This window comes from Dipteris shenzhenensis, chromosome 16, assembly GCF_047967505.1.
Source record: "Dipteris shenzhenensis isolate YYH24624 ecotype China chromosome 16, Dip_SZ_1.0, whole genome shotgun sequence".
In the NCBI taxonomy this organism is placed as follows: Eukaryota; Viridiplantae; Streptophyta; class Polypodiopsida; order Gleicheniales; family Dipteridaceae; genus Dipteris; species Dipteris shenzhenensis.
In genome coordinates, this window is record NC_141611.1 from 52,246,856 (window position 1) to 52,268,968 (window position 22,113).

The 22,113-nt window shown below is 42.9% G+C and overlaps 1 protein-coding gene across 2 annotated transcripts in view; it reads left to right on the forward strand.

Moving 5' to 3' along the window:
- DEG2 (DEGP protease 2) overlaps positions 1 to 8,824 on the forward strand; it is a 133,016-nt gene extending 124,192 nt beyond the window's left edge. For both annotated transcript variants that reach the window (XM_087386989.1, XM_087386990.1), the window contains exons 17-21: positions 1,055 to 1,088; positions 1,196 to 1,267; positions 7,964 to 8,014; positions 8,127 to 8,187; positions 8,334 to 8,824. In XM_087386989.1, coding sequence (XP_087243115.1) covers positions 1,055 to 1,088; positions 1,196 to 1,267; positions 7,964 to 8,014; positions 8,127 to 8,187; positions 8,334 to 8,512 — 397 coding nt within the window. In that variant the 3' untranslated portion in view covers positions 8,513 to 8,824. The remainder of the gene's footprint in view (positions 1 to 1,054; positions 1,089 to 1,195; positions 1,268 to 7,963; positions 8,015 to 8,126; positions 8,188 to 8,333) is intronic.
- The last annotated feature ends 13,289 nt before the right edge of the window (positions 8,825 to 22,113 follow it).

Sequence of the window (22,113 nt, forward strand, 5' to 3'; positions counted from 1 at the left end):
ACACCCTAACTCTCTCTCTCTCTCTCTCGCCCTTCACCATGTTTCTAAGAAGATATAGTGAGAATTTTACTGGTCTTGTTTTCTTTTAATTCTAGTGGGCTGTAAAGCAATGGGCATCTGCCTCCTATAAAACAATGGAAGCGGTTTTTTCCACCATCCCTTCCCAGTAATGCATTCGTTAGAAGATCATGTCTGCTGTATTCTCTGATTTTCCCACTAGAAAGGAAGTTTATTAAAGTCTTCTAAAGACTGAAGGGTCTATGAGACTGAAAAAACCAGATACATTGACCTGAATGGTGGAGCCACTAAGCAAGCATCTGCACCCAAGAGAAATGCAAACCTAAAAGGGATTCAGTAAGGCACCATGAGATATAGTGAGAATTTTACTGGTCTTGTCTTCTTTTAATTCTAGTGGGCTGTAAAGCAATGGGCATCTGCCTCTTATAAAGCAATGGAAGAGGTAACAAGGTTTGCATTCCCTTTTTGGTCCACTCAAGTTACTTGCTATGATGAGAGCAGAGTGCTCCAGCAGTTTGGCCTCTGTGAGTATCGTCAACCTCTATCAGGCATGAACTTTCAACCATCTGGTTTTGCTTTACCATGCTTTAGAGGCTTTGGACCTTTCTGAATCATGGGACTTGTCGAGGTTCTCATTCTTTGAATTGAATTGGCCACTCTTCCAGAGCAGATTCCTCCCAGTTAAGCACTCAGATTTAGATGCATGACCTTTGTTACCGTAGGAATATCCTAGATTTGGTCTAGACTCTATGGCTCAAAGCAATTTGTTTTGGCCACAGCATAGATACTGGCCCAACCTTCAAGAGCATCGAACATCATGACTGGTTATGAACTTGAGAAGGAGTTTGGTGGATGTAATGGGATTAAAGAGTCTTTTGCAGTAGTTGGCTCTACGAGAAGCTCTTAAGTTTCCTTTTCACTGTGCTTCCTTGGCGAATTTCAGTTTCATTTTGTTGAAAGAACTAGGTCTCAATGCCACTTTACTTAGTTTCATGTGATGAATCTCATGAAAAAATGTGGCTTTTCCTACTTGCAGAGAAGACTATGAAAACGAAACCATGTCAATCGGGGTATGCAGCTTTTGTTTTCTAATATTTGCCTTAAAATGCTCTTCTTTTCTCCATGTATGCTGCAGTCCTCATGGTGACTGCACGTGTAATCTTTTGTTCTCTGTCAGATCAAAGTTCGTGCCAAGTCGAGGCATGGCATGGCTGAATTTGAAGGAGAAGAGATTGTGCTGTTGTCTCAGGTAAGTACAGATTTGGGATCGCAACAGTTTTTATAAAATTAAATTAGGTGATGGTTGCAACACTGATCATTTAAATATGAGTTTGGAGATAAAACCCTATATTGTTAACCGCATGAATTGAGTACGTTCTGAGGATGTATCAAAATAGAGAACAAATTTGTCAGCTGAACAAGCAGAAAAGCAACTGCTTGTTGTTTTTCTATTTTGTGTTCTTACCCTGAGTTAAATCCATCTCCATGGATCTGGATCGCCTCTGAACTTTATTCGTTTGGAGGAACACGAATTGAAAAGAGAAAGGATGCGTGTTTGCAATGCTTACTTGATGGTGGACGCAAAACTATCTTTTAATGACTCCGGCGCAACACCACTGGTTAATGCAACACCATTTTTATCCAGTACTATACATAGTGATTCCACTCACGAGGTCTCATGCAAGCTAGACTTTTTGGGCTTATTCACTGACATTGGTGACTCCTATGAGGTCAATGGTGCTTAATGCTCCTTTGTGAATGGATGAGCTTGGCAAGGCTCTTATTTCTATGATCATGCCTTCACTTTTCTTCAGGGCTTTTGATATGTGATTCGTGCTTACCTCATTCCTTTGGCAGAGGATCTTCGCAGTAATTGGAGACTGATCCCCCTTCTTCATATAGTTTAGCTAATGTTAAATCCCGCCTGAGTAAGAACACAAACCATGCCACATCACAGCGATCAAAGCGAAAGACGTGCTACGATGCAAGAATTATAAAACAACATCAAATATGAAGGGACCTAGTGGTTTACCACACCGCCATAGGTGCTAGATACTAGAATCACCCCAAGCTTTAGGTCTAGTCCAGCCACAGTGATAATCCCCCTAGCAGTGAGGGATCTGTATTTCGCAGTACAGGAGCTCACAGCTAGAGACAAACAACTCCAAGGTCCATGATGTATGTATATGAGAGAGAATGCCACCCAAGAACCCTCAACAATTAGCCCTCTTCTTACACATATAGAGGTTTTTAGAAACACAGCTGATCCATAATGGGAAAAATAATCTTGATTCCTTGAAGCAATTGAGCAAATTGGTCACATCTCAGTTTTGCTTTACACAAATAAACTTGTGAACTCAGAAGTTTAAATGAAACAATAGTATTAGTAAATTTCTTGATGATGCTAATTGTCACCATAGGATCATTGTAATCAATTATTAGAATAAAGCCCAAGATGTTGATTAATATCAAGATAATAGCTCAAATGGTTCCCCTTTTCAATCCAAAACCCTAGTAGCCACCACACATCAGCCTTGCAGATTGATAATCTACCCTGTGTTCAGTCTCAACGTAGGTGAAAAGCTCTTGTTCATTTTGAGAACATTGTGAATCTACCACCCAACACAATTCACCAAGATTGGTTGAGGTAGCAAATAACCAAGAGATTCTTATCATCATGACATTATAAAATTCTACCTATCTTGGTATATTTGGTGACATCTCATCAAGGCTGTGTGGAAAAACTCAACCGTTATTGTTGAATATCACAAATGGCAATGTTCATGCAATTGAGGCTATCTTAGAATGCCTCTAGTACCAAACCGTCTCCTTTCAGTTCTCAATCGTGTCGGTGGAATTATACTTCTACTTGTAGAAGTATGCTGTAGAATTAAGTTAGACAAATATGTGTATTGTAGCGATACAAACTTTAATTACAGCTTATGCACTCAGCTAATCTTCTTTCTTTACTCACATATTTAATTCTTTTATAATAACATGTATCCCTCAAGTCTGTATGTCTTGGTGTCCCATTCCACCAAATCGAACTATCTAAGTACATCTGCCAATAACATTTTTCCAAGCTGGTATTTTTTTTTCCAAGAAAGAGACTTCTATTAAGTAAGAGAAAAAACCCACGAGAGCAAGCTCAAAGCGGAAATACATCATGAAATCATGAGGATATATAAAACCTCCTCAAAGTGAGGTGGAAATTAACCAAGGCTGAAAGTGCCACCTCAACCCTGTAGGAGTCTCAGAGAAGAAAGGAGAATCCTTCCATTCCCTGAAGAAAGAAGCCCTCCTAGCTGAGGTTGCACAAGAGTCTCCCTGCATACTCGTCCATATGGCCATCAAAGTACTCAATCTAATGACGTTGAACCAAAATGGCCCGAGAGGAGTCAAGTCTCTCATAGAATACCTGAGGCTTGTAAGAGAAAGTCAAGCCACTGAGCCCCATGTCATAAAGAATGGGGAGCGAGCAAAGTGACTGAAAATCCTGGCTACCCCCATCCAAATCATCCTCGCCTGTCTGCAATCCCATAAGCAATGTTGAATAGTCTCCGAAGCAGAGAGGCAACAAGGGCAAGTAGGGTCGGCTCCGAACCTGGATCTCCAAAGGTTCATTGCAATCCCACCATGGATAGAGAGCCAAAAGAAGAGAGTGATCTTTCTATTCCTGTGGGATTTCCAAAGTCTCCTCCAGAAGCACCTCTGCAGATCCACAGTGATCTCAAATGTCTCCCAATGAGGAACTCTGGAAGATCTCCAACCTCTACTACTGAGCTGAAATCTCCTGGCATTACTGACCGTGTAACAAAATAAGGGGATGCTCTTCTCTCGATGCCCTGCGTCAATCCACTCCCACTCTCGAGGGTCCCACTGCAAATACCTAATGGGAACTCCCCCGTAGAGCCAAAGCCTCCAAGACCCGGTGGAGAGTAGCGGGGGGTCTAGGTCGAGGAACCACTCTGAATCTGATCCCTGCACCAAAAGACATACAATCCTGATAGGCTGAAAAGCAGACTCAAGCAAGATGTCCTCTGTGAACCTGATCAATCTGCCACCATCCTGCACACTAAAAACTAAAGCATCCTCCTGTGCATCTCGACAGGCCAAAACCTGAAGCGGAACACCGCCTCTCATAAAAGTACCTGACCGAGCGGAGCAAGTGAGTGGCATATCATCTGTATCTACCCAATCCTCTGGAAGGGCTGCCTCAATCTGCAAGATCCTCCGTGAACTCCCTCTGAGATGTCTTGTCAATTGAGATTTTGTCTCCGCTGGAAGCCTACGGAAAGTTTTCCAAGATTCCAAAGATGATGCAGATCCCCTCTCCCACCTGGACCACTGCTAAGGTGCCTAATATTGCCAATTATAGGCTAAAAAAGTATTCTGGTCGGATGTCTGATCGTAGTTCCGATATCATTGATACCTGGTTACACAAATGGGATGAGGCATTTGCCATTTGTGAAATTAGAAATGATATGAAGAAAATCCGCAAGGCCACCCATATGTTTAATGAGGCAGCAGATAGGTGGTGGATAAAACAGCAGAAAGATGAGTAGCATCCACTACTTGGGACACTACTTGGGAGGGGTTTAAAAAGGAATTTAGAAAACACTTCCTACCTCCTGACAAAGCATTGGGATCAATATCAAAACCTTCGTCAGAGAAATTTATCAATGGCAGAATACACTGATAAGTTCAGAGGGTCTGCCATGATCATCTAAAATACTGTCATTCCACATAATCGGTTACCTATCAATCTCTTCACAAGAGAAAGGAGGAATCCTCCGAAGAGTGCTCCTGAAATTGGCCCATGCTTTCAGAATGGTAACCATGAGAGGGCACGAAGGTGATCTGAGGCGTGTTGTGGTGAAGATCCACCTGCTACTGCTCATCCAGTCTCCTCCTGAAGAAAGTATGCACCTCTGTATGATGCTAATAAGAAAGGCCTTCCACGGTTCCTGTCCTCACATAAGTCCCCGCACCACCATCTTGTATAGTAAAGCTCTACACTGTAAATCTGGATCAATAATATTGAGACCCCCTTCTTGTGTAGGGAGGATGAGGGTCTCCCAAGCCACCCTGGCTAAGGCATCTGATGCGCCATCAAGCCCACTCCAAAGAAAATTTGTGATCGGTCTCCTAAGCTGAGTGATGTAGTCCCTAGAATGGCACTAGCATGAACAAACAAACCAGGCCGTGGCCAAGAGGGCCTAGTTGACCACCACAACTCTAGAGGCAAGATCCAGCTTGGCTGAGCTCCAAAAAAGGAGCTTCCTCTTGATGCTCTCCAACACGAGATCAAGCTGCTGCGTGGAATAAATATCCAAGCCGACCTAGCAGCCCAAATACCTAAGAGGCACACCTCTCTGAACCCAAGTGAATCCTATGTCAAGCCCCCAAACTGGAGTGTCCTCATCACTGATCCAAAAGCCATTGGATTTATGCCAATTTATCCGCGCCCCTGCCGCCAAGCAAAATAAATCCAATGCTGTCCTGAAAGAAGTGAGCGTCTATGGAGTGGCATCCAAGTAAACTGCTGTGTCATTTGCCAACTCACTATCAAGTAGCTCCTCTTCCCTTCTGATGGGAAGTCTCAACCCAAAGATGTCAGCTTGAGATCTAACATAGATACTCATAGCTTCAGCCACGAACAAAGAAAGAAAAGGAGCAAGGGGGCATCCTTGACGAACTGATCTGGAAATCTGAAATCGCTCACCCCTTACCCCACCAATAAGTACCTAGCTGTGGCCTGATCTGTACAAAGAGGAAACACCTCTAATCCAAGCATCAGTAAAGCCAAAACGTAGAAGGGTGCCCTCCAAAAAACCCTGATCTACTCTGTCATAAGCTTTCTCAAAATCCAAAAGTAGAACGGCTAGATTTTAGCCGCTCTGCATGGCCCACTCTGAAGCTTCCCAGAAAGAGAAAATGTTATCAAAAATGCTTCATCCATGCACAAATCCCGTCTGAGTGTCATGAATAAGATTTGGGAGAAGGGGCTGCAATCGGAGGCTGATTGCCTTGGCCAGAATCTTGTAACAAGTCCCGAGAAGTGTGATAGGCCTCCATTGGGACACTAGATTTATGCAACCTCCTTTCGGGATAAGGTGGATGAGACCCTCTGTAAACGACCCGGGCATCTCGCCAGAGTCCCAAATGCCCTGAAGGGCTGAAGTAATGTAGTCTCCAATCATATCCCAAAATGCAATGAAAAAAGAAGGGGTAAGGCCATCCGAACCTGGGCACTTGCCCTTGTGAAGGGCTGAAAGTGCAGTTCTGAACTCTGTGTTGGTGAAAGGTGCATCAAGCAAAACATGCATATCCGGTTTCACCAGCAAAGGGATGCTCTGCCAAATAACCAAGCTGTTATTCACTTGTGTGAATGCAAAATAATTAACACATAAACAAGACAAGCTCCCAAAATGCATGGTCAGCTTTTGGTGCCTTATCACGATTGATTCTCGATAAATGGTAATTTTTTCTTGTTAATGAATAATTAGCATTATGAGTATCCAAAAATTTAGAGTAGGATAGAAGTTGATCATCGTAAGAATTTTCTTGGGAATCTCTTTAAATTTCGTAGTTTTCCTGCCTAGAAAAAGTTAATTAATGCAAATTTGTCTCAGTTGGCCGAATCTCGAGATTTCATGTGTGGAATTCTAGGATTCCGTTAGGACATTATCCATGGTGTCCCATATCACTAACTTTGTTCGAACCATGACGGGTCACAAAGTCTTATGGTCTGTTAATAGGGGAGAAGTCAACTTACATCTCTCTTAAATAGTGAGGCTGCCTTGACCTGATCAAGTACAGGATCAATTCTTGGCCTTATAGGAGAAATATCAAGTCAAGAATTAATGCTATCGTGACATTTACTAGGCTATGCGTGATGGAATTTAGGGTTTTCAACCTTACGAGCGACTATCATGAGATTGAAACTGCACTATATTGTGTTTTTAGTGGATGAGCTTGGGCATGCTTTTGGATTCATCTAGATATATACAGTTAGCTCCTTCCTAGATAATATATAAATTGAGTGGCCGTTTCTATTTATGGCCCATGTGAACATATAAAGCACTATGATATACTTTGCCGGCTAAGGCATCTTAGCTGGAAAAGCAATTAATAAAGTATCCAATTCCCGAAGGAGAATAAGAAAGAAGTCAGTTCTTTTTGTAAAAATATGGCATCTCTCTTTTTGGAAAGGCGTATGCATCAATCTAGGCAAACAATGGATCCCATGACTTGGGCAGCATTATGAAGGGGCATCGAGGTTGCAATAGAAGATTCATCATAGGGGTAGAAGAGGTGCATGCTTATCCAACACACACAGAAGCAAATATCATCATCTACGATTCCTCTAGCTACATGCGGCTTCATTGAGGGTTCATCAAGCAACCTAGGTTTTCAAGCAGTGCACAACAATCTCTCGGTACAATTGCTCCCTCCTAGCGAAATGCAAATTCTCTTGGAGTTTTTGGATCAAAATCTGAGTCCACCAGCTTTTTCTGCTTCCTTTAGGCCAAATCACAATTGTATAGCATGCCCATCTACAGCTACCAAGAAGAGGTTGCAATTTACAAACCATCCAGATTTTCTAGCATGCAAATTGCGATTTGCCAGAACACCCTTCATGTCGTGCAAATAAATCATTTGCAACCTCCTGTTCCACAGTAACTCCAAGACATGCCCTTAGGCTTTTCGTCAACTATAGAAGCCACGAAAGCTCCAAGGTTTCGAAATCATGTTGGGATGCAAGGGAGCAAGAGGCAACAATAGATGCAAACAATACGTAGATTGCAGAATGTGTCAAAATGAAAGTACAAGTCACCTAATAGCTAACCGTAGTGTAATATTAAGGTAGGACTAAAGTCCTAAAAGGCATACGCTTACTAACTGACCTAACTCACTATATTGAGTGTTTTTCTTTTTGTAGGTTCTTGCAAATGCAGTAAATGTAGGGTATGAAGATTTAAGCCATATTCAGGTAAGGCTCACTGACCTGAAATTTGAGCTTTGGTTCGCTTTTCTGACAGTTGAATAGAGTGTCTGTAGTGTGGAGGTTCTGAATTTCAAGAGATGGGGTCTTTTTCTTCCAGGTTTTGAGTTTCAATGGCACAAAAATAAAAAATACAAGGCACCTTGCTCAGCTTGTAGATGGTAAGTCCTGCAACCATGGATAGTGGCTTCTTTTTCTGCCTATTGTTAGCAAATTTGCAACTTCAAGGTATACCAAGTAGATACAAGAAATGTACTATACTTTGTATTGACATGAACTGTGCTTTTGACTTGAAAATGTTTTGCAGCATGTGACAGTCAGTACATGACATTTGAGCTGGATGATAACATTTTGATCGTTTTAGCTACGAAGTCTGCCTTTGCATCTACACCAGAGATTTTGAAGGATTACTGTATTGCACAGGATAGATCTCAGGATTTGAGAGATTCACATGATGGAATCTCTGTAAATGGTGCTGTCATTTAGTTCAGTATTTCCCAACATCACTGATGCATTGGGCATTGTATTCTTGTTGTACATCAAGTTGGTGCCAACTTAATACTGCAAAGGCTGTCTTCGAGCTGGATGCTTGTTATACCATTCTATTTGCCCAGGAGTATGTCTTGGGGGATGGCATCAAAAGGGAATGATTTTAGTGATGCCTTTTTTATTATTGGGGAATACCAGAGGCAGTGTAGATGTCCAATGTCCTTATCGCTTCGGGACATTATTGAGGGGTGTACTAATTCTAGGAACATTTATTTTATTCTTCCTAAAGTAAAAAATAATTCAAGGACACCTATCTTCCTTTTTCCCTCAGCTTTCCTATTCATTCTTCCCCCTGTTCATAATGCCATGGCAACTACAACCATGAATAATTCAAGGGACATTAATTTGATTCTTGCACCTATCGTCCTCCATGACTACTGCTCGTTATTCTTCCCCTCTACATCCTTTTGCCCTTTCACAATGCCATAGCGGCTTCTCGCCACAGCTGTTTTTGTTTAATTGAAATTTTTAAATGGTTGTCAACCCCTCAAGCAACTTCTTCAACCGTTGAACCTCTTGATATCCCATCTAGCCGATCTTATCCTGTGCAACTCCTCAGCTTTTTCAAATCCCTTCTTGCAGTGATTACCCTACAGCCTCGCCTGTGACCAGAATTCCTCTTTCCAATGTTAAGCCTTCATTGGAGGTTTGTGTCTTGCAAGTCAACATGTAAGCTTTAGTAAAGGTAAGGGGTTACTGAGGAGTATGATCATATTTTACATGAAGGACTCTCTCGTAATGTTACGCTCAAGTTGAGGTAACATGACCTCGAAAGGGTCGGTCGACATTTTCCTTTTAAAGGATCAATGTTTGTATTATATTATGTAAATGATCAGAAAGGAATTTAAGTCAAGGTCCTTGGTGAGGGTGATATGGCACTAGACTAGGTGGATCTAAGGCTAAAGGTTCTAAATGCATTAAATGTGCCAAGGGGCAAATGATTTAATGATATCCCAAGAGAGGGGTAAATGATGCATTTAAGAGGTACCTTAGAATGAAGACATGTGGCATACTAGATCCATATAGGAAATAGGGGCTCGTTGGGATTTGGCAAGCAGGAGCTTTCACGTAACATAATCATCTTGAGAGCTTGCTACCATCGAGGTTGGTTGGGAGGATAATCTACGTACCTATGCCCGTGATTGATGTGAAAATTTAGGCGTTAATAGTTTCGGATGTATTATTTGGTATCAGAGCTGCAGGCGATTGGGAGCAAGGGGATCGTGAGAGGCCCTGGAGTGGTTGGGCGCAGGATTGCACTCTAGTCGACGAGATCGTTGCCTGGTTTCTTATTCGTTTGTAGATGGACGGCAAATATCAACTCTTCGAAAGCCTTCAGAATTGCATCAAGCTGTAGGAGTTTGGAGCGACGCTTTGCTCAAAGTATGGTTTAGGCGTTGTCTTGGGCTTTGGTATTCAGCAGGCTAAGCATGGCGAAACATCGGGCTATTGATCCAAATCTTCGTTAAGCCTTAGTGTGCTACCACCGGGAAGCCAATAGAGGAGCAGGGAGCTTATCTTACGGGAGCAGAGAAAAGGCTAAGAGTGGCGTACACATTGGTTTACGGGTTATTACCTTTAGGACTAGCTGGCCGTAATATTTCGGTATCTTTCGTTGTTGAATGAAGATGTGGAAGACAGGATTATAGGAGCATGTGAGCATGGGCTAGTTTTATAATTATTGTGATTCCGTTCGTCAACCTAGAGCTAGCTTAGGGCCATGGAACTGATCTAGATATCCACAACGAACCACTTAAAAGAAGTTTGGCTTTTGATGTCTACGTTAAATGGAGGTCCTTAAACGTAATCGATGCTATAGTGGATTTGCAAGTCATGGATTCGGTAGCTAGTAGAGTTACGTACATTGCTAATATCAAAGGTTGGAGTGTAACAGAGGTTGTTGGTCAATTACTTTGTAAGGTTTTGGCGTTATGACAAAATAAATGGCTTGGGGCTAAGGTTACGATGGTATCCGGTGGATTAGATGCTCACAGAGATTTGGTGAAGAAGAAAAAGAGAGCCACATCATCCATTCACGTCATATTATAAATGCAGATTTGGAGTGGCTTATAGGGACTAGTTGATCTCTTCATGCAGTAGAAATATGACCAGGGAGCTCTCTATGCCTTCTAAGTTTGTTAGAGTATATGCTCGTTTATTTGCCTTGGCGTTTGAGACTTTGGGATTAGGAGATTGAAAAGTCGTTTGTAAATAGAGTTTTAGGCGGTGTTTTATTTTTTTTTGTGTGTGTGTGTGTGTATATATATATTTATTAAACACCTATTGACCTAAAGGAAGTAGAAGAAGAAGCTTCTAGGGTGGATCTCGTAGAGCTGGGACTCCGGCCGACCCCGCAGGTGTCACACCCAGCAAGCCATACACTATGTGGCAGAATTGCAATGTTAGAAGATGCCTTGCAACAGATTTTAGCGCAACAGTTACAAGCAAATGTAGAGCGATCTGAGCTCAAGAAAATGGTTAATAGTATGTCTACTAGACCATCTCGAGAAGAGAAAAGTAAATCTCCAATGGAGCCTGAAACCAGTGTTCATATGGTCGAGCCTAGGAGGGCTAAGGTGCCTAATATTGCCAATTATAGGCCAGAAAAGTATTCTGGTCGGATGTCTAACCGTAGTTTCGATATCATAGAAACCTGGTTACACAAATGGGAAGAGGCCTTCGTCATTCGTGAAATCATGAATGATATGAAGAAAATCCGTGAGGCCACCCATATGTTTAATGAGGCAACGGATAGGTCGTGGATAAAACAGCAGAAAGATGGATTGGCATCCACTACTTGGGAGGGGTTTAAAAAAGAATTTAGAAAACACTTCTTACCTCCTGACGAAGCATCCCGAGCTTGGGATCAGTATCGAAACCTTCAGCAGAGAAATTTATCAGTGGCAGAATACATTGATAAGCTCAGAGAAAGTATAATGAAAGTTTATGAATCTCTACCTTAGTCAATCTAAGTAAAAGATTTTATCTTTGGATTGAATGATTGGATCAAGATGGAAGTTCGGGCTAAGTATGCGAACATGCTAGATGAAGCAGTTGCCATAGCCCTGAACTATGAGGATGCAAAAGGAAACAAACCAAGTGAGTTTGTGCAGGTTGGGAGTCAGTATGAGTATATGAAGAAAACTAGGTTTAAGAAGAAGTGGATTAGCAAAGGGAGTGCCTCACAGCCTCCTGGTCAAGCAAAGCAGACAAAACCAGTTGAGACTCCTAAATCAAGTACTACCATTGGAATGAAAAGAAAAGTAGTATCAATGATAGCCCAGGCTTGATCAAAGTCTTCTTTGAACCCAAAGCAAAGAGAAAAAGCGAGAAGAGAAGGCTTGTGTTTTGGATGCCTTCAGCCTCATTAGTGGAAAGATTGTCCACGAAACAAGAATCGCCGGATGGCTGAGATGGTGATCTCAAAATGCGACGTTGAAATGAAGTCCCAGAGCAGAACAAATGTCGATTCAGCTAGTGGGATCTTCTCAAAGGTTAGTACCTGTTTTGTTATGTGTGTCTATTGCTAAGTTAGTAACTAGTACACCTGATGATGTCATGTCAAAGCCCGCAATAATGGGATATACAGCCTTTAATGATACGGAGTTAATTAAGATGAAAGGGCAAGTAGCTAATCATGATGTCATTGTGTTTGACTCAACATCAACGCAGAATGTAATTAACTCCAAGCTTGTAAAGAGGCTGAAACTAAAGACTAGCCCATTTGACTATGCATATACAGTTAGAATGGCAGACGAAAGTTCAACTGAAGTATGGACCAAAGGGTAACTGAGTTGGAACTTTGAATTCAGGAGTATGCTGAGAAGCTTGATTTTGAAACGACAAAGCTTGTTCATGCAAACATAGCCCTGTGTAAATTCAAGATGAATGATGTGCTGTATGTCCTATGAGGTGAAAAAGATATACCTCAAGAACCGTTGGTTTCCGTAATGGAAATTCGAAAAGCTCAAGAAGAGTTTTTGTTTCTTTGTACAGCATCGGTAGAGCCGATTTATGATTCTTCGGCTAGCACTGATGTTGCCCAAAATGGAGAGATGGCAAAGCTAGCTGATCAAATAGCAAAGGAGTTCTCTAATTGTTTTAGGGATGAGTTACCTTATGGGTTACCTCCAAAGCAGAATGTTCAGCATAAGATTGAACTAACCCCGGGGGCAGAACCTATAAATAGACCTCCCTATAGGTTGAGTTTTACCGAAGAAGCGGAGGTACAATGACAACTGGAAGAATATCTCAAGCTGGGGCAAATTCAACCTAGTTTCTCACCTTTTTCTTCACCAGTGATATTAAAGAAGAAGAAAGATGATACTTTTCACCTCTGTATAGATTACAGAGCATTGAATAATATCACTACTAAGCACAGGTATCCGATGGCTCGGATCGATGATTTGCTAGATGCATTACATGGGGCCGTAATTTTCAGTAAGATAGATCTTAAATGTGGCTACCATCAGATCCGTATTAGAGCCGAGGATGTGTATAAAACCGCTTTTAGAAGCAGGTTTGGACATTATGAGTTTTTGGTAATGCCCTTTGGACTTACCAATGCTCCAGCTACATTCGTCATGCTTATGAATGATTTACTACGTCCATATATCGAAAAGTTTGTAGTACACTTTATTGATGATATTCTTATATTCAGCAAAAGTATTGTCGAGCATTACGAACACTTAAGAATAGTGTTTAGTACTTTGAGGAAAGCCAGTCTTTATGTAAATAAAAAGAAAACTATACTGTGTATGATAAGACTTGAATATTTAGGATTCATAATTACTCCTGAGGGGGTAGAAATGGATCCAAAGAAAGTGGTTGCGATTCTGACTTGGCCAATCCCTCAAAGTTTGACCGCTTTGCGATCATTCTTGGGATTTGTCTAATTTTATCGAAGGTATATCAAAGGATATTCTGAAATAGTATCGCCATTGACTGATCTGACCTCAAATAAAGTACCTTTTATATGGGGATAGAATCAACAGGAAAGTTTTAACACCATAAAACAAGCTGTGGTCTCAGGACCGGTGTTAAAAATAGTTGATCCCCAGAAACGATTTTTCCTTGAAACCGATGCAAGTGGCATTGCGGTAGGAGCAGTCTTTCTCCAAGAGGGAAGGCCAGTAGCCTTTAAAAGCAAGAAGCTTTCTCCCTCTCAATGAAATTGGCCAACTCATGAATTAGAGTTATATGTTGTTGTCCATGCTTTGAAAACATGGAGACATTATTTGTATGGGTCAGAGTTTTATGTTGATGTTGATCATGATACTCTAAAACATTTTTGTAAACAACCTAACTCGAGAGGCCGCCAAGCTAGGTGGACAAAACTCATGCAAGAGTTTAACTTGATGATTCGATACCGAAGAGGGAAGGATAATAAAGTTGCTGATGCGTTGTCACGCATTATGCATAATATGAGTTTCACGGTATTAGAGAGTGCTCTAATGACCGAGATTAGAGAAACTCAAAAGGTAGAAAAGTTCGTCTAGAGCCTTTGGCCTAAGGCTCATGTGTTTAAACCTGGGGAAAAGGATGACCTGGCATCAAGAAAAGGCCAAACTTATGGAAGATATACCATAAGAGATGGTATGCTGAAAAGAAATGGCAAGGTAGTAGTACCTAATCAGAATGATCTCAGGCAGAGAGTCATTCAACAATGCCATGATAGCCCATGTGCGGGACATCCAAGAGTCGAGAAGACATATGATCTCATGAGACGAGATTTCTTTTGGCCAAAGATGAAAAAGCATATTCATGAATATGTGACACATTGTTTTTCATGTCAGGTAAGTAAGGCAGAGCGAGTGAAGCCACCCAGACTTTCACAGCCTTTAGAAATACCACTACGTAGGTGGGAGAGCATTTCCATGGAATTTATTATAGGTCTGCCTACGACAGAAGGTCGATATGATTCTATCCTTATTTTGGTTGATCGTCTTACCAAGATGGCTCACTTCATTCCAACTAGAGAGTCTGTTAGTGCCCCGCAAGTGGCGGATTTGTTTATTAAACATATATTTCGTTTGCATGGATTACCCAAATCCATAGTATCAGACAGGGATGTCAAATTTACCAGTCATTTTTGGACTGCAGTGTTTGAGACACTAAGGATTGAGTTGGGAATGAGTAGTGGGGATCATCCAGAAACGGATGGTCAAACGAAAAGAATCAACCAAATTTTAGAGGATATGCTTAGAGCATATGTTTCATTGAGGCAACATACATGGGACAAGTGGTTGCCATTGTTAGAATTTGCCTACAATGATAAAAAACATTCCTCTACAAGATTCAGTAAGTTTGAGCTGAACTATGGTTATGGACCAGCGAATCCAACTACAGTTGGAGTACCTCAGGAAGTGCCTAGTGCTGCGAACTTTGTGGTTCAGATGCGGGAGATGCTAGCACTTGCGAGAGCTAACATCCGCCAAGCTATGGATAGAGCTAAGGCATATGCGGATGAAAGCAAATCCGTTAGAGAATTTAAGGAAAGGGAAAAAGTTTTTCTCAGAGTTCCTTCGCACTCTAAGTCTTTGACTGCAGGAGAGTGTGCTAAGTTATCGCCTCGATATTGTGGGTTGTGGTTAATTCTAAAAAGAATAGGCAAGGTAGCCTATAAATTAGAATTGCCACAGGGTTGTAAGGTGCACCTAGTGTTTCATGTTTCTCGTTTAAAGAAATTTTTGCATACAGGTGACTCACTAATCGAGGGTGTTGTTTTGTTTCAGGAGATAGAGGATAATGCAAGACGCAAACCAACAGGAATCCTGGACCGAGGAACAATGCAAGTATGCAATCGGAAGATACCCACGGTGTTGGTTGCATGGCATGGTCTACCTCTATCAGAAGCTACCTGGGAATCTGTATACCAGTTACGGAGAGTGTTCCCAGACTTTATCATCGAGGATGTTGATGCCTGAAGAGGGAAGGAATGTTACACTCAAGTTGAGGTAACATGACCTCGGAAGGGTTGGTCGACATTTTCCTTTAAAGGATGAATGTTTGTATTATATTTCTTGGGCTTTACATAAATGATTAGAAAGGAATTAAAGTCAAGGTCCTTGGTGAGGGTGATATGGCACTAGACTAGGTGGATCTAAGGCTAAAGAGTCTAAATGCATTAAATGTGCCAAGGGGCAAATGATTCAATGATATCCCAAGAGAGGAGTAAATGATGCATTTAGGAGGTACCTTAGAATGAAGACATGTGGCATACTAGATCCATCTAGGAAATTGGGGCTCGTTGGGATTTGGCAAGCAGGAGCTTTCACGTAATGTAATCATCTTGAGAGCTTGCTACCATCGAGGTTGGCTAGGAGGATAATCCGTGTGCCTATGCCCATGATTGATGTGAAAATTTAGGCATTAATAGTTTTGGACATATCACATAAAGTGCCATGACGGCCCAAATGATCTCCTAGTCATCATAACCCAAATCCTGTAAGAGGAGGTGGACTCTCGGAACCGTATCAAATGCTTTGCAAAAATCCATAAAGCAATAGTAAACCCTCTACTTCCTTGCCCTCGCCGCCTCGACGATCCACCTATGCATGAGAATGTGATCCATGGTCTCATGATCGCGTCGAAATCCAACCTGTCCTGCTGCTCTAAGTCCTTGACACTCTGCAAATTGATTGACCGCAGAATCAAGCATTGATGGATGAATCTTGGACATGACATGTTCAATCATAATGGTCCTGTAATTCTCCGGGCTCATGGAATCCCTTGCCTTGTGGATGGATTAAATAGTGTTAATGGTCTAGGTGCGTGGAAATCCCAAACAACCAGCTTCATTAAAGAGCTATGCTAAGATTGGGGGCTACAAGGTTAATCCCATATGCAATGAACTCAGTGCATATCCCCTCATGATCCATCCCTCGGCCATTATGAAGTATCATCACGGCATCCTTCACTCCTCCCTTAGGGAGGAGTGTGCAGGATGTAGGGCGTGGCATATGTGACAGGTTAAGAAGTGGTTGATTTGGGATATCATAAGGCGTGCGTGCATAGTTATACTAGACCTGAGTGTTAGTAAGTGGTAAGCGGGACCATTCCTTTAGAAATCTCCACTAAAAGTCCTTAGAGTTTTTACTAAACAAAATGTTTAGTAGTTTCTCCTCTTTCCGACGAACGAAATCTAGTTTCTCTATACATGTCAATCCATAATACTTGCATAGCGTCTTTCATTCGAAAGATTGTTTTTTGTTTTGAAACTGAGTTGACGGCATAAAGCCTTACACTAATCATCCTACCAACTATTTCAAGGTACGGTCCCAGGTGGTGGTATGTGGAGCGAGTGGTGTGAGGGAAAGCGTGAAGGACAGCCTCGTGTAGTGAGCGGGTGATTAGGGCAGTGCGGTCCTTTAATAGTAGTATGAAGTCAATATAAGTGAGAAGTATGTACATACGGCCTGAGTAAATAGGTGAGAGATCGTGGTCGAAGCATATGTCATGATAGGTGGAGTAAGGAATCTGTGGGGTGGAAGGAGCTGTGCGATGAGGAGGGAAAATACTAAAGCATAGGTAGGTATGATCAGCCCCTGGAAGAAGAGCTGTTACAGTAAAATCACTGATGCGAGATGTGAAGGGAGGGGATTGCATGATTTAATCAACAACACTAGAGCCCTCACCATGTGGAAAGCATATCGGACTACTTGAGGCAGTCCATCTATCAAGACCATTATAAACATGAGATCATGCATCTTGCCTAGATCCAATAGGCGATGCCCATAAGATATGACCGGGACTCGCTTGTCAGTCAAAACCCATAGCATACCTACTCCCTTAAGGTCATTGTTTGGTAGTAGAATTGAATCATCCCTTAAGTTGAGGACTGGTACTTGACGGGCGCACATCCTCACGTTGAAGTCCCTAACTAGGGTGACTTCTCCATGGCTCAAGAAGTTAACAATGAGATCAGCATGCTCTCGAATGGCACGAACCTGCTCTTATATGATGCCATCCTGCTCTTGGGTGAAAGAGGGAGAGATGAAAACTATGACAAGCCCCTATCGCAAGGAAGAGGAAAGAGGCCGATGTCATGGGTATGTTGCTAGCAATAACTATAGCGGGGGATGTAGGAGCTGCCATTGAAATTGAGACTGAAGCTGAAGATGAGGATGTAGTAGGGGCTGAAGATGAGGATGCAGCAGGGGCTGAAACTGAAATTGAAGCTGAAGTGGTGGTTACTATAGAAGTAGAAGCAGAGACTGAGGCTAAGGCTGAGATGGATCCTGCCTTTTCATTGCTATCAACCTTGAGTCTGCTTCGATTGTAACGCGTGTTCACATCCTCGAGTTTGTGTTTCGTGTTTTTTTAATCGTCTTTCTTGGTTTTGTCCGTCTCCTTATCTCGTTCTCTCTTTCTGATTTCTTAAATCTTGAATCTTGGATTGTGACTTCTAGTTGTTTTCTTATACAGGTCCTACTGCAGGAGCGAGAGCGGGAGCATGAGGGTCCCTCCCATGGCGAGAGGCACTCTCGGGACTGGCCCTTGGACCTGCGCAAGGAGGGGGGGGATTCGATGAAAGTGAAGAGGTGGCCGGGGGGTGGTTCAATGTAGAGGTCAAGGGAAGGGGGCTGTTGCACCAAATGCAATAGCAACAGCACGTTCTTGCACGGGGGGGCGAGGTAGGTTAGATGTTCCACGAGGGGAGGTAAGCTAGCTATGCAGGGGTAGACTAGAGGTGCACGGTGGGCAGGCTAGAGGCGTGGGGGGTAGGCTAGCTATGCAAGGAGTGGAGGAGATCAGTGGAGGGAACTAGAGGGCTAACGAGGGAACAGATGGAGGGGTGGGCGGAGCAAGAGCGGAGTAGCCTAGGGGGGGAGAGAGAGAAAGAGAGAGAGAGAGAGAGAGAGAGAGAGAGAGAGAGAGAGAGAAACTTTATTAAAGTCTTCGGAAGACCGATGGGTCTATGAGACTGTGAAAAACCTAATACAATAAGCTGTGGTAGTGGAGCTACTAAACGAGCATCCACACCAATGCAGAATGCAAAAAATGCAAAATGGTAGTACTAAGTCCTAAGTACAACATTTGAGGCAGTGGAGGCATGAGGTCAGCAATAGAGCGTTATCGGCCCATCAAGGGTGCAATCTTGGTATGTCTCCTGGTCTTAGCTCTGCATCTAACCAGGGCCACTATGACCCCCATCAGTCAGGCTCCAACCCTAAACAAGGAGGTGATGTCCCCAAGTATGATCTGTGTGTCAACCCTCTGTCTGAGTTATCGGATCATAGGCTTCAGGTCACGGTCATATCGAGGTCTCGTCTCGTGGGAGTCTATGTGAACTAGCTGAAAGAACTCCGTGATAGAGCTCTGAGAGGTATTAGTTGAGGAAGAAGTCTGCTCCTGTCTCTGTGCTCGGAGTATCCTCTCACGGTGTCTAAGCATCTCATGAATGAAACCAGCCAAACACACCACTGGTCTGGGTAGGAGAGGAGACGGGCCAAAACCCCATAACTATCTCTGAAGAGGTAGTAGAAATGCCCTCGAATCTCATAGTAAATAGGACACCTGAAGATGAAATGCTCCTTTGTCTCAACCTCCTGCATATCACACAGTGTGCATATGTGCCTCTCCCTGGGTAACCGCTCTACTCTCTTGCTCTCGATACGAAGTCTGTGTGAAGAGACCCGAAACTGCCCAAGAGAGATCCTCAATAAGGGGTAGGTGAATCTGCGTGTATGCTAGTGGATCAATGAAACCCTCCGCTGTGATATGTAAGAAGTGATCTTTATAGAAGCCCAGCTTCACTGGAAGATCACTTAGGCCCAACCAAGTCTAGAATGTGTGTAGTTGTAGTAGATCCTCACGGATGACCTGGTTGACCTCATGTGATAGGAGGGGAGAGAATGGAGCATCCATGTTGTACTAGAATGGAGGTAGTCTATCCATGTGGAGCCCTAGTCCCTCAAACCATCTCTCTGTGCATGCATACCAACACCTCTAGTCTCCCTCTGCTGCAAGTGCCATAGAAGAGGACAATGCTAGCCATGGTATTCTGCTACACCCAGAGGTGTAATCCCCATACTTTCTGACTCGGTATAGATACTTGATGACTTGAAATGCAGCATCTAGCTGTAATGGGGGTGACCCAAACTCTGCTCGAGTGATCTAGTGAGGAACGGATGGCTTACCACAGATCATCCGTGATAACATGAGAGCCTATAGCCACTCCACCCTGACCCACTTTGTATCCGACAAGTCTGGCCCCCAGCATGGACTACCATACATCCGTGTTGGGCGGGCCAAGGAGTCAAAAAGCAACCCTTTGGTCCGTGGATCCTAAAAGTGAGAGCAGAAGCACTACCTCTTTAGTCTAGCCAATGAAGCATATCCTCTCCTCAGATGTGCATGCATCATGGGTCTCATAGTGAAGATGGGTTCGAAAAAGATGATGCCAAGATAAGTGTATGATGAAACTACCTCAACAAGGGACCCATCAAATGCGAACTGCTCCTGGTGCATGATGGTTTGAGACGTATTGAAGATCATAACCTTGGTTTTATTCAGGTTGACCTTCAAATCATGAGACTCACAAAAGGATTGTAGTGCATCAAGGTGTCTCTGGAGCCCCTCTGCTGAGGAAGACAAGAGAGCCACATCATCTGTGTAAAGCAGTATTTGGATCAATGTACCCACAAGAGAGCAACCTACCCCCCCTATGTCTGCATCACTATCTCGAGCTTGTCAATGTAGAGGCCAAACAAGGTAGGTGATAATGGACACCCTTGTTGGACCCCGATAGTTCTCATGGTCTTGTTTTTCCATCTAGATCCTGTCCGGACTCTACCTGGAACTCACTCATAAAGTGCCATGACAGCCCAAATGATCTCCTGGTTGTAGCCCAAATCCTGTAGGCATCGTATGAGGCGGGCTCTCGGAACCATGTCAAATGCCGCGAAAATCCACAAAGAAACAATAAACCCTCTGCTTCCGTGCCCTCACCTCCTCGATGATATATCTGAGCACAAGAATGTGGTCCATGGTCCCTTGATCCCGCCTAAAACTGGCCTGTCCTATTGCTCTAAGTCCTTGACACTCCGCAACTCTGCTGACCTCAGAATGAAGTACTGATGCATAAATCTTGGACATGACATGTCCAATCATAATGGTCCTATAGTTCTCAGGGCTCATGGGATCCCCTACCTTGTGAATGGGTGAGATAGTGTCAATGGTCTAGGTGCATGGAAACCCCAAGCAAACAACTTCATTGAATAGCTTTGCTAAGATCGGGGCTAGGAGGTTAATGCAATGAACTCACTGCATAGTCCCTCGTGATCCTTCGCTCGGCCATAATGAAGTTTCATTACAGCATCCTTTACCCCACCCCTAATGAAGAGGGTGCAGGATGTGGGGCATGGCATGTGTGATAGGTTAGGGACTGGCTGATTTGGGATATCATAGAGTGTGCGTGCATAATCAAACCACACCTGAGTGTCAGTGAGTGGTGAGGGGACCGTCCCTCTAGAAATCTCTGCCAAAAGTCCTTAGAGTTGTTACCGAACAGAATGTTCAGTAGCTCCTCCTCGTTCTGGCACACAAAGTTAAGTTTCTTCCTGCATACCAGTCGACGATACTGTGGTGTCTTTGGTTCACTCGAAAGATTGTTTTTTTATTTGAATCTGAGTTGATGGCGTAAAGCCTTACACTCATCATCATACCAGCTATTATGGGGTACGGTCCCAAGTGGTGGTGGTGGGTGGAGCAGGTGGTGTGTGTGTGTGTGTGTGTGTGTGTGTGTGTGTGTGTGTGTGTGTGTGTGTGTGTGTGTGTGTGCGTATGTGTGTGTGTGTGTGTGTGTGTGAGAGAGAGAGAGAGAGAGAGAGAGAGAGATTGAGAGAGAGAGAGAGGCACTAAAATTGATCATAATTTAGCATAGCTCATCGACAAGCTATGCTGGAGGGAAGGATGTTTTCCCTCCAATTTACAAAACATGAAACTTTACACAACATGTCCTAATATCACCCCATGCTCAACCCAAAATTGACATTTGAGGGGTTAAAGGAAATTTGGTACATTGAACACCTTGCAAAGACTAGCCTTAGATATTGAGGATGGTCATCCTATGTTGACTAAACGCATAATCATCTAAGAACTTCTAAGAAAGTCCCTTAAGTATTCTTTAAAGGCTATGCTCATCACCTCAGGAGTGTAGCTAGAGAATTTGTGAGCTAGAGCATGTTGGAGAGAGAGAGAGAGAGAGAGAGAGAGAGTTTATTAAAGTCTTCAGAAGACCAATGCATTTATGAGACAGTGAGAAACCTAATACAAGAGAAGTTGTGAGGGTGGAGCTACTAAGTGAGCATCAACACCCAGAACTACATTCTACATGATATACATGTCCATAAAGAATATCAATGCAGTCATAACATAATGTCAATATGATCCTCACCATCACCCAAGTCATCATATCATCAAAGTATAAAGCAAAGGTGGCCCAATATCATGGAGGACCCAACGATTACTATGTCGAGGGGTTATGGGGTGATCATCTTTGTGGTTTGTTTGGAAATATTGTGTGATCCTGCTCT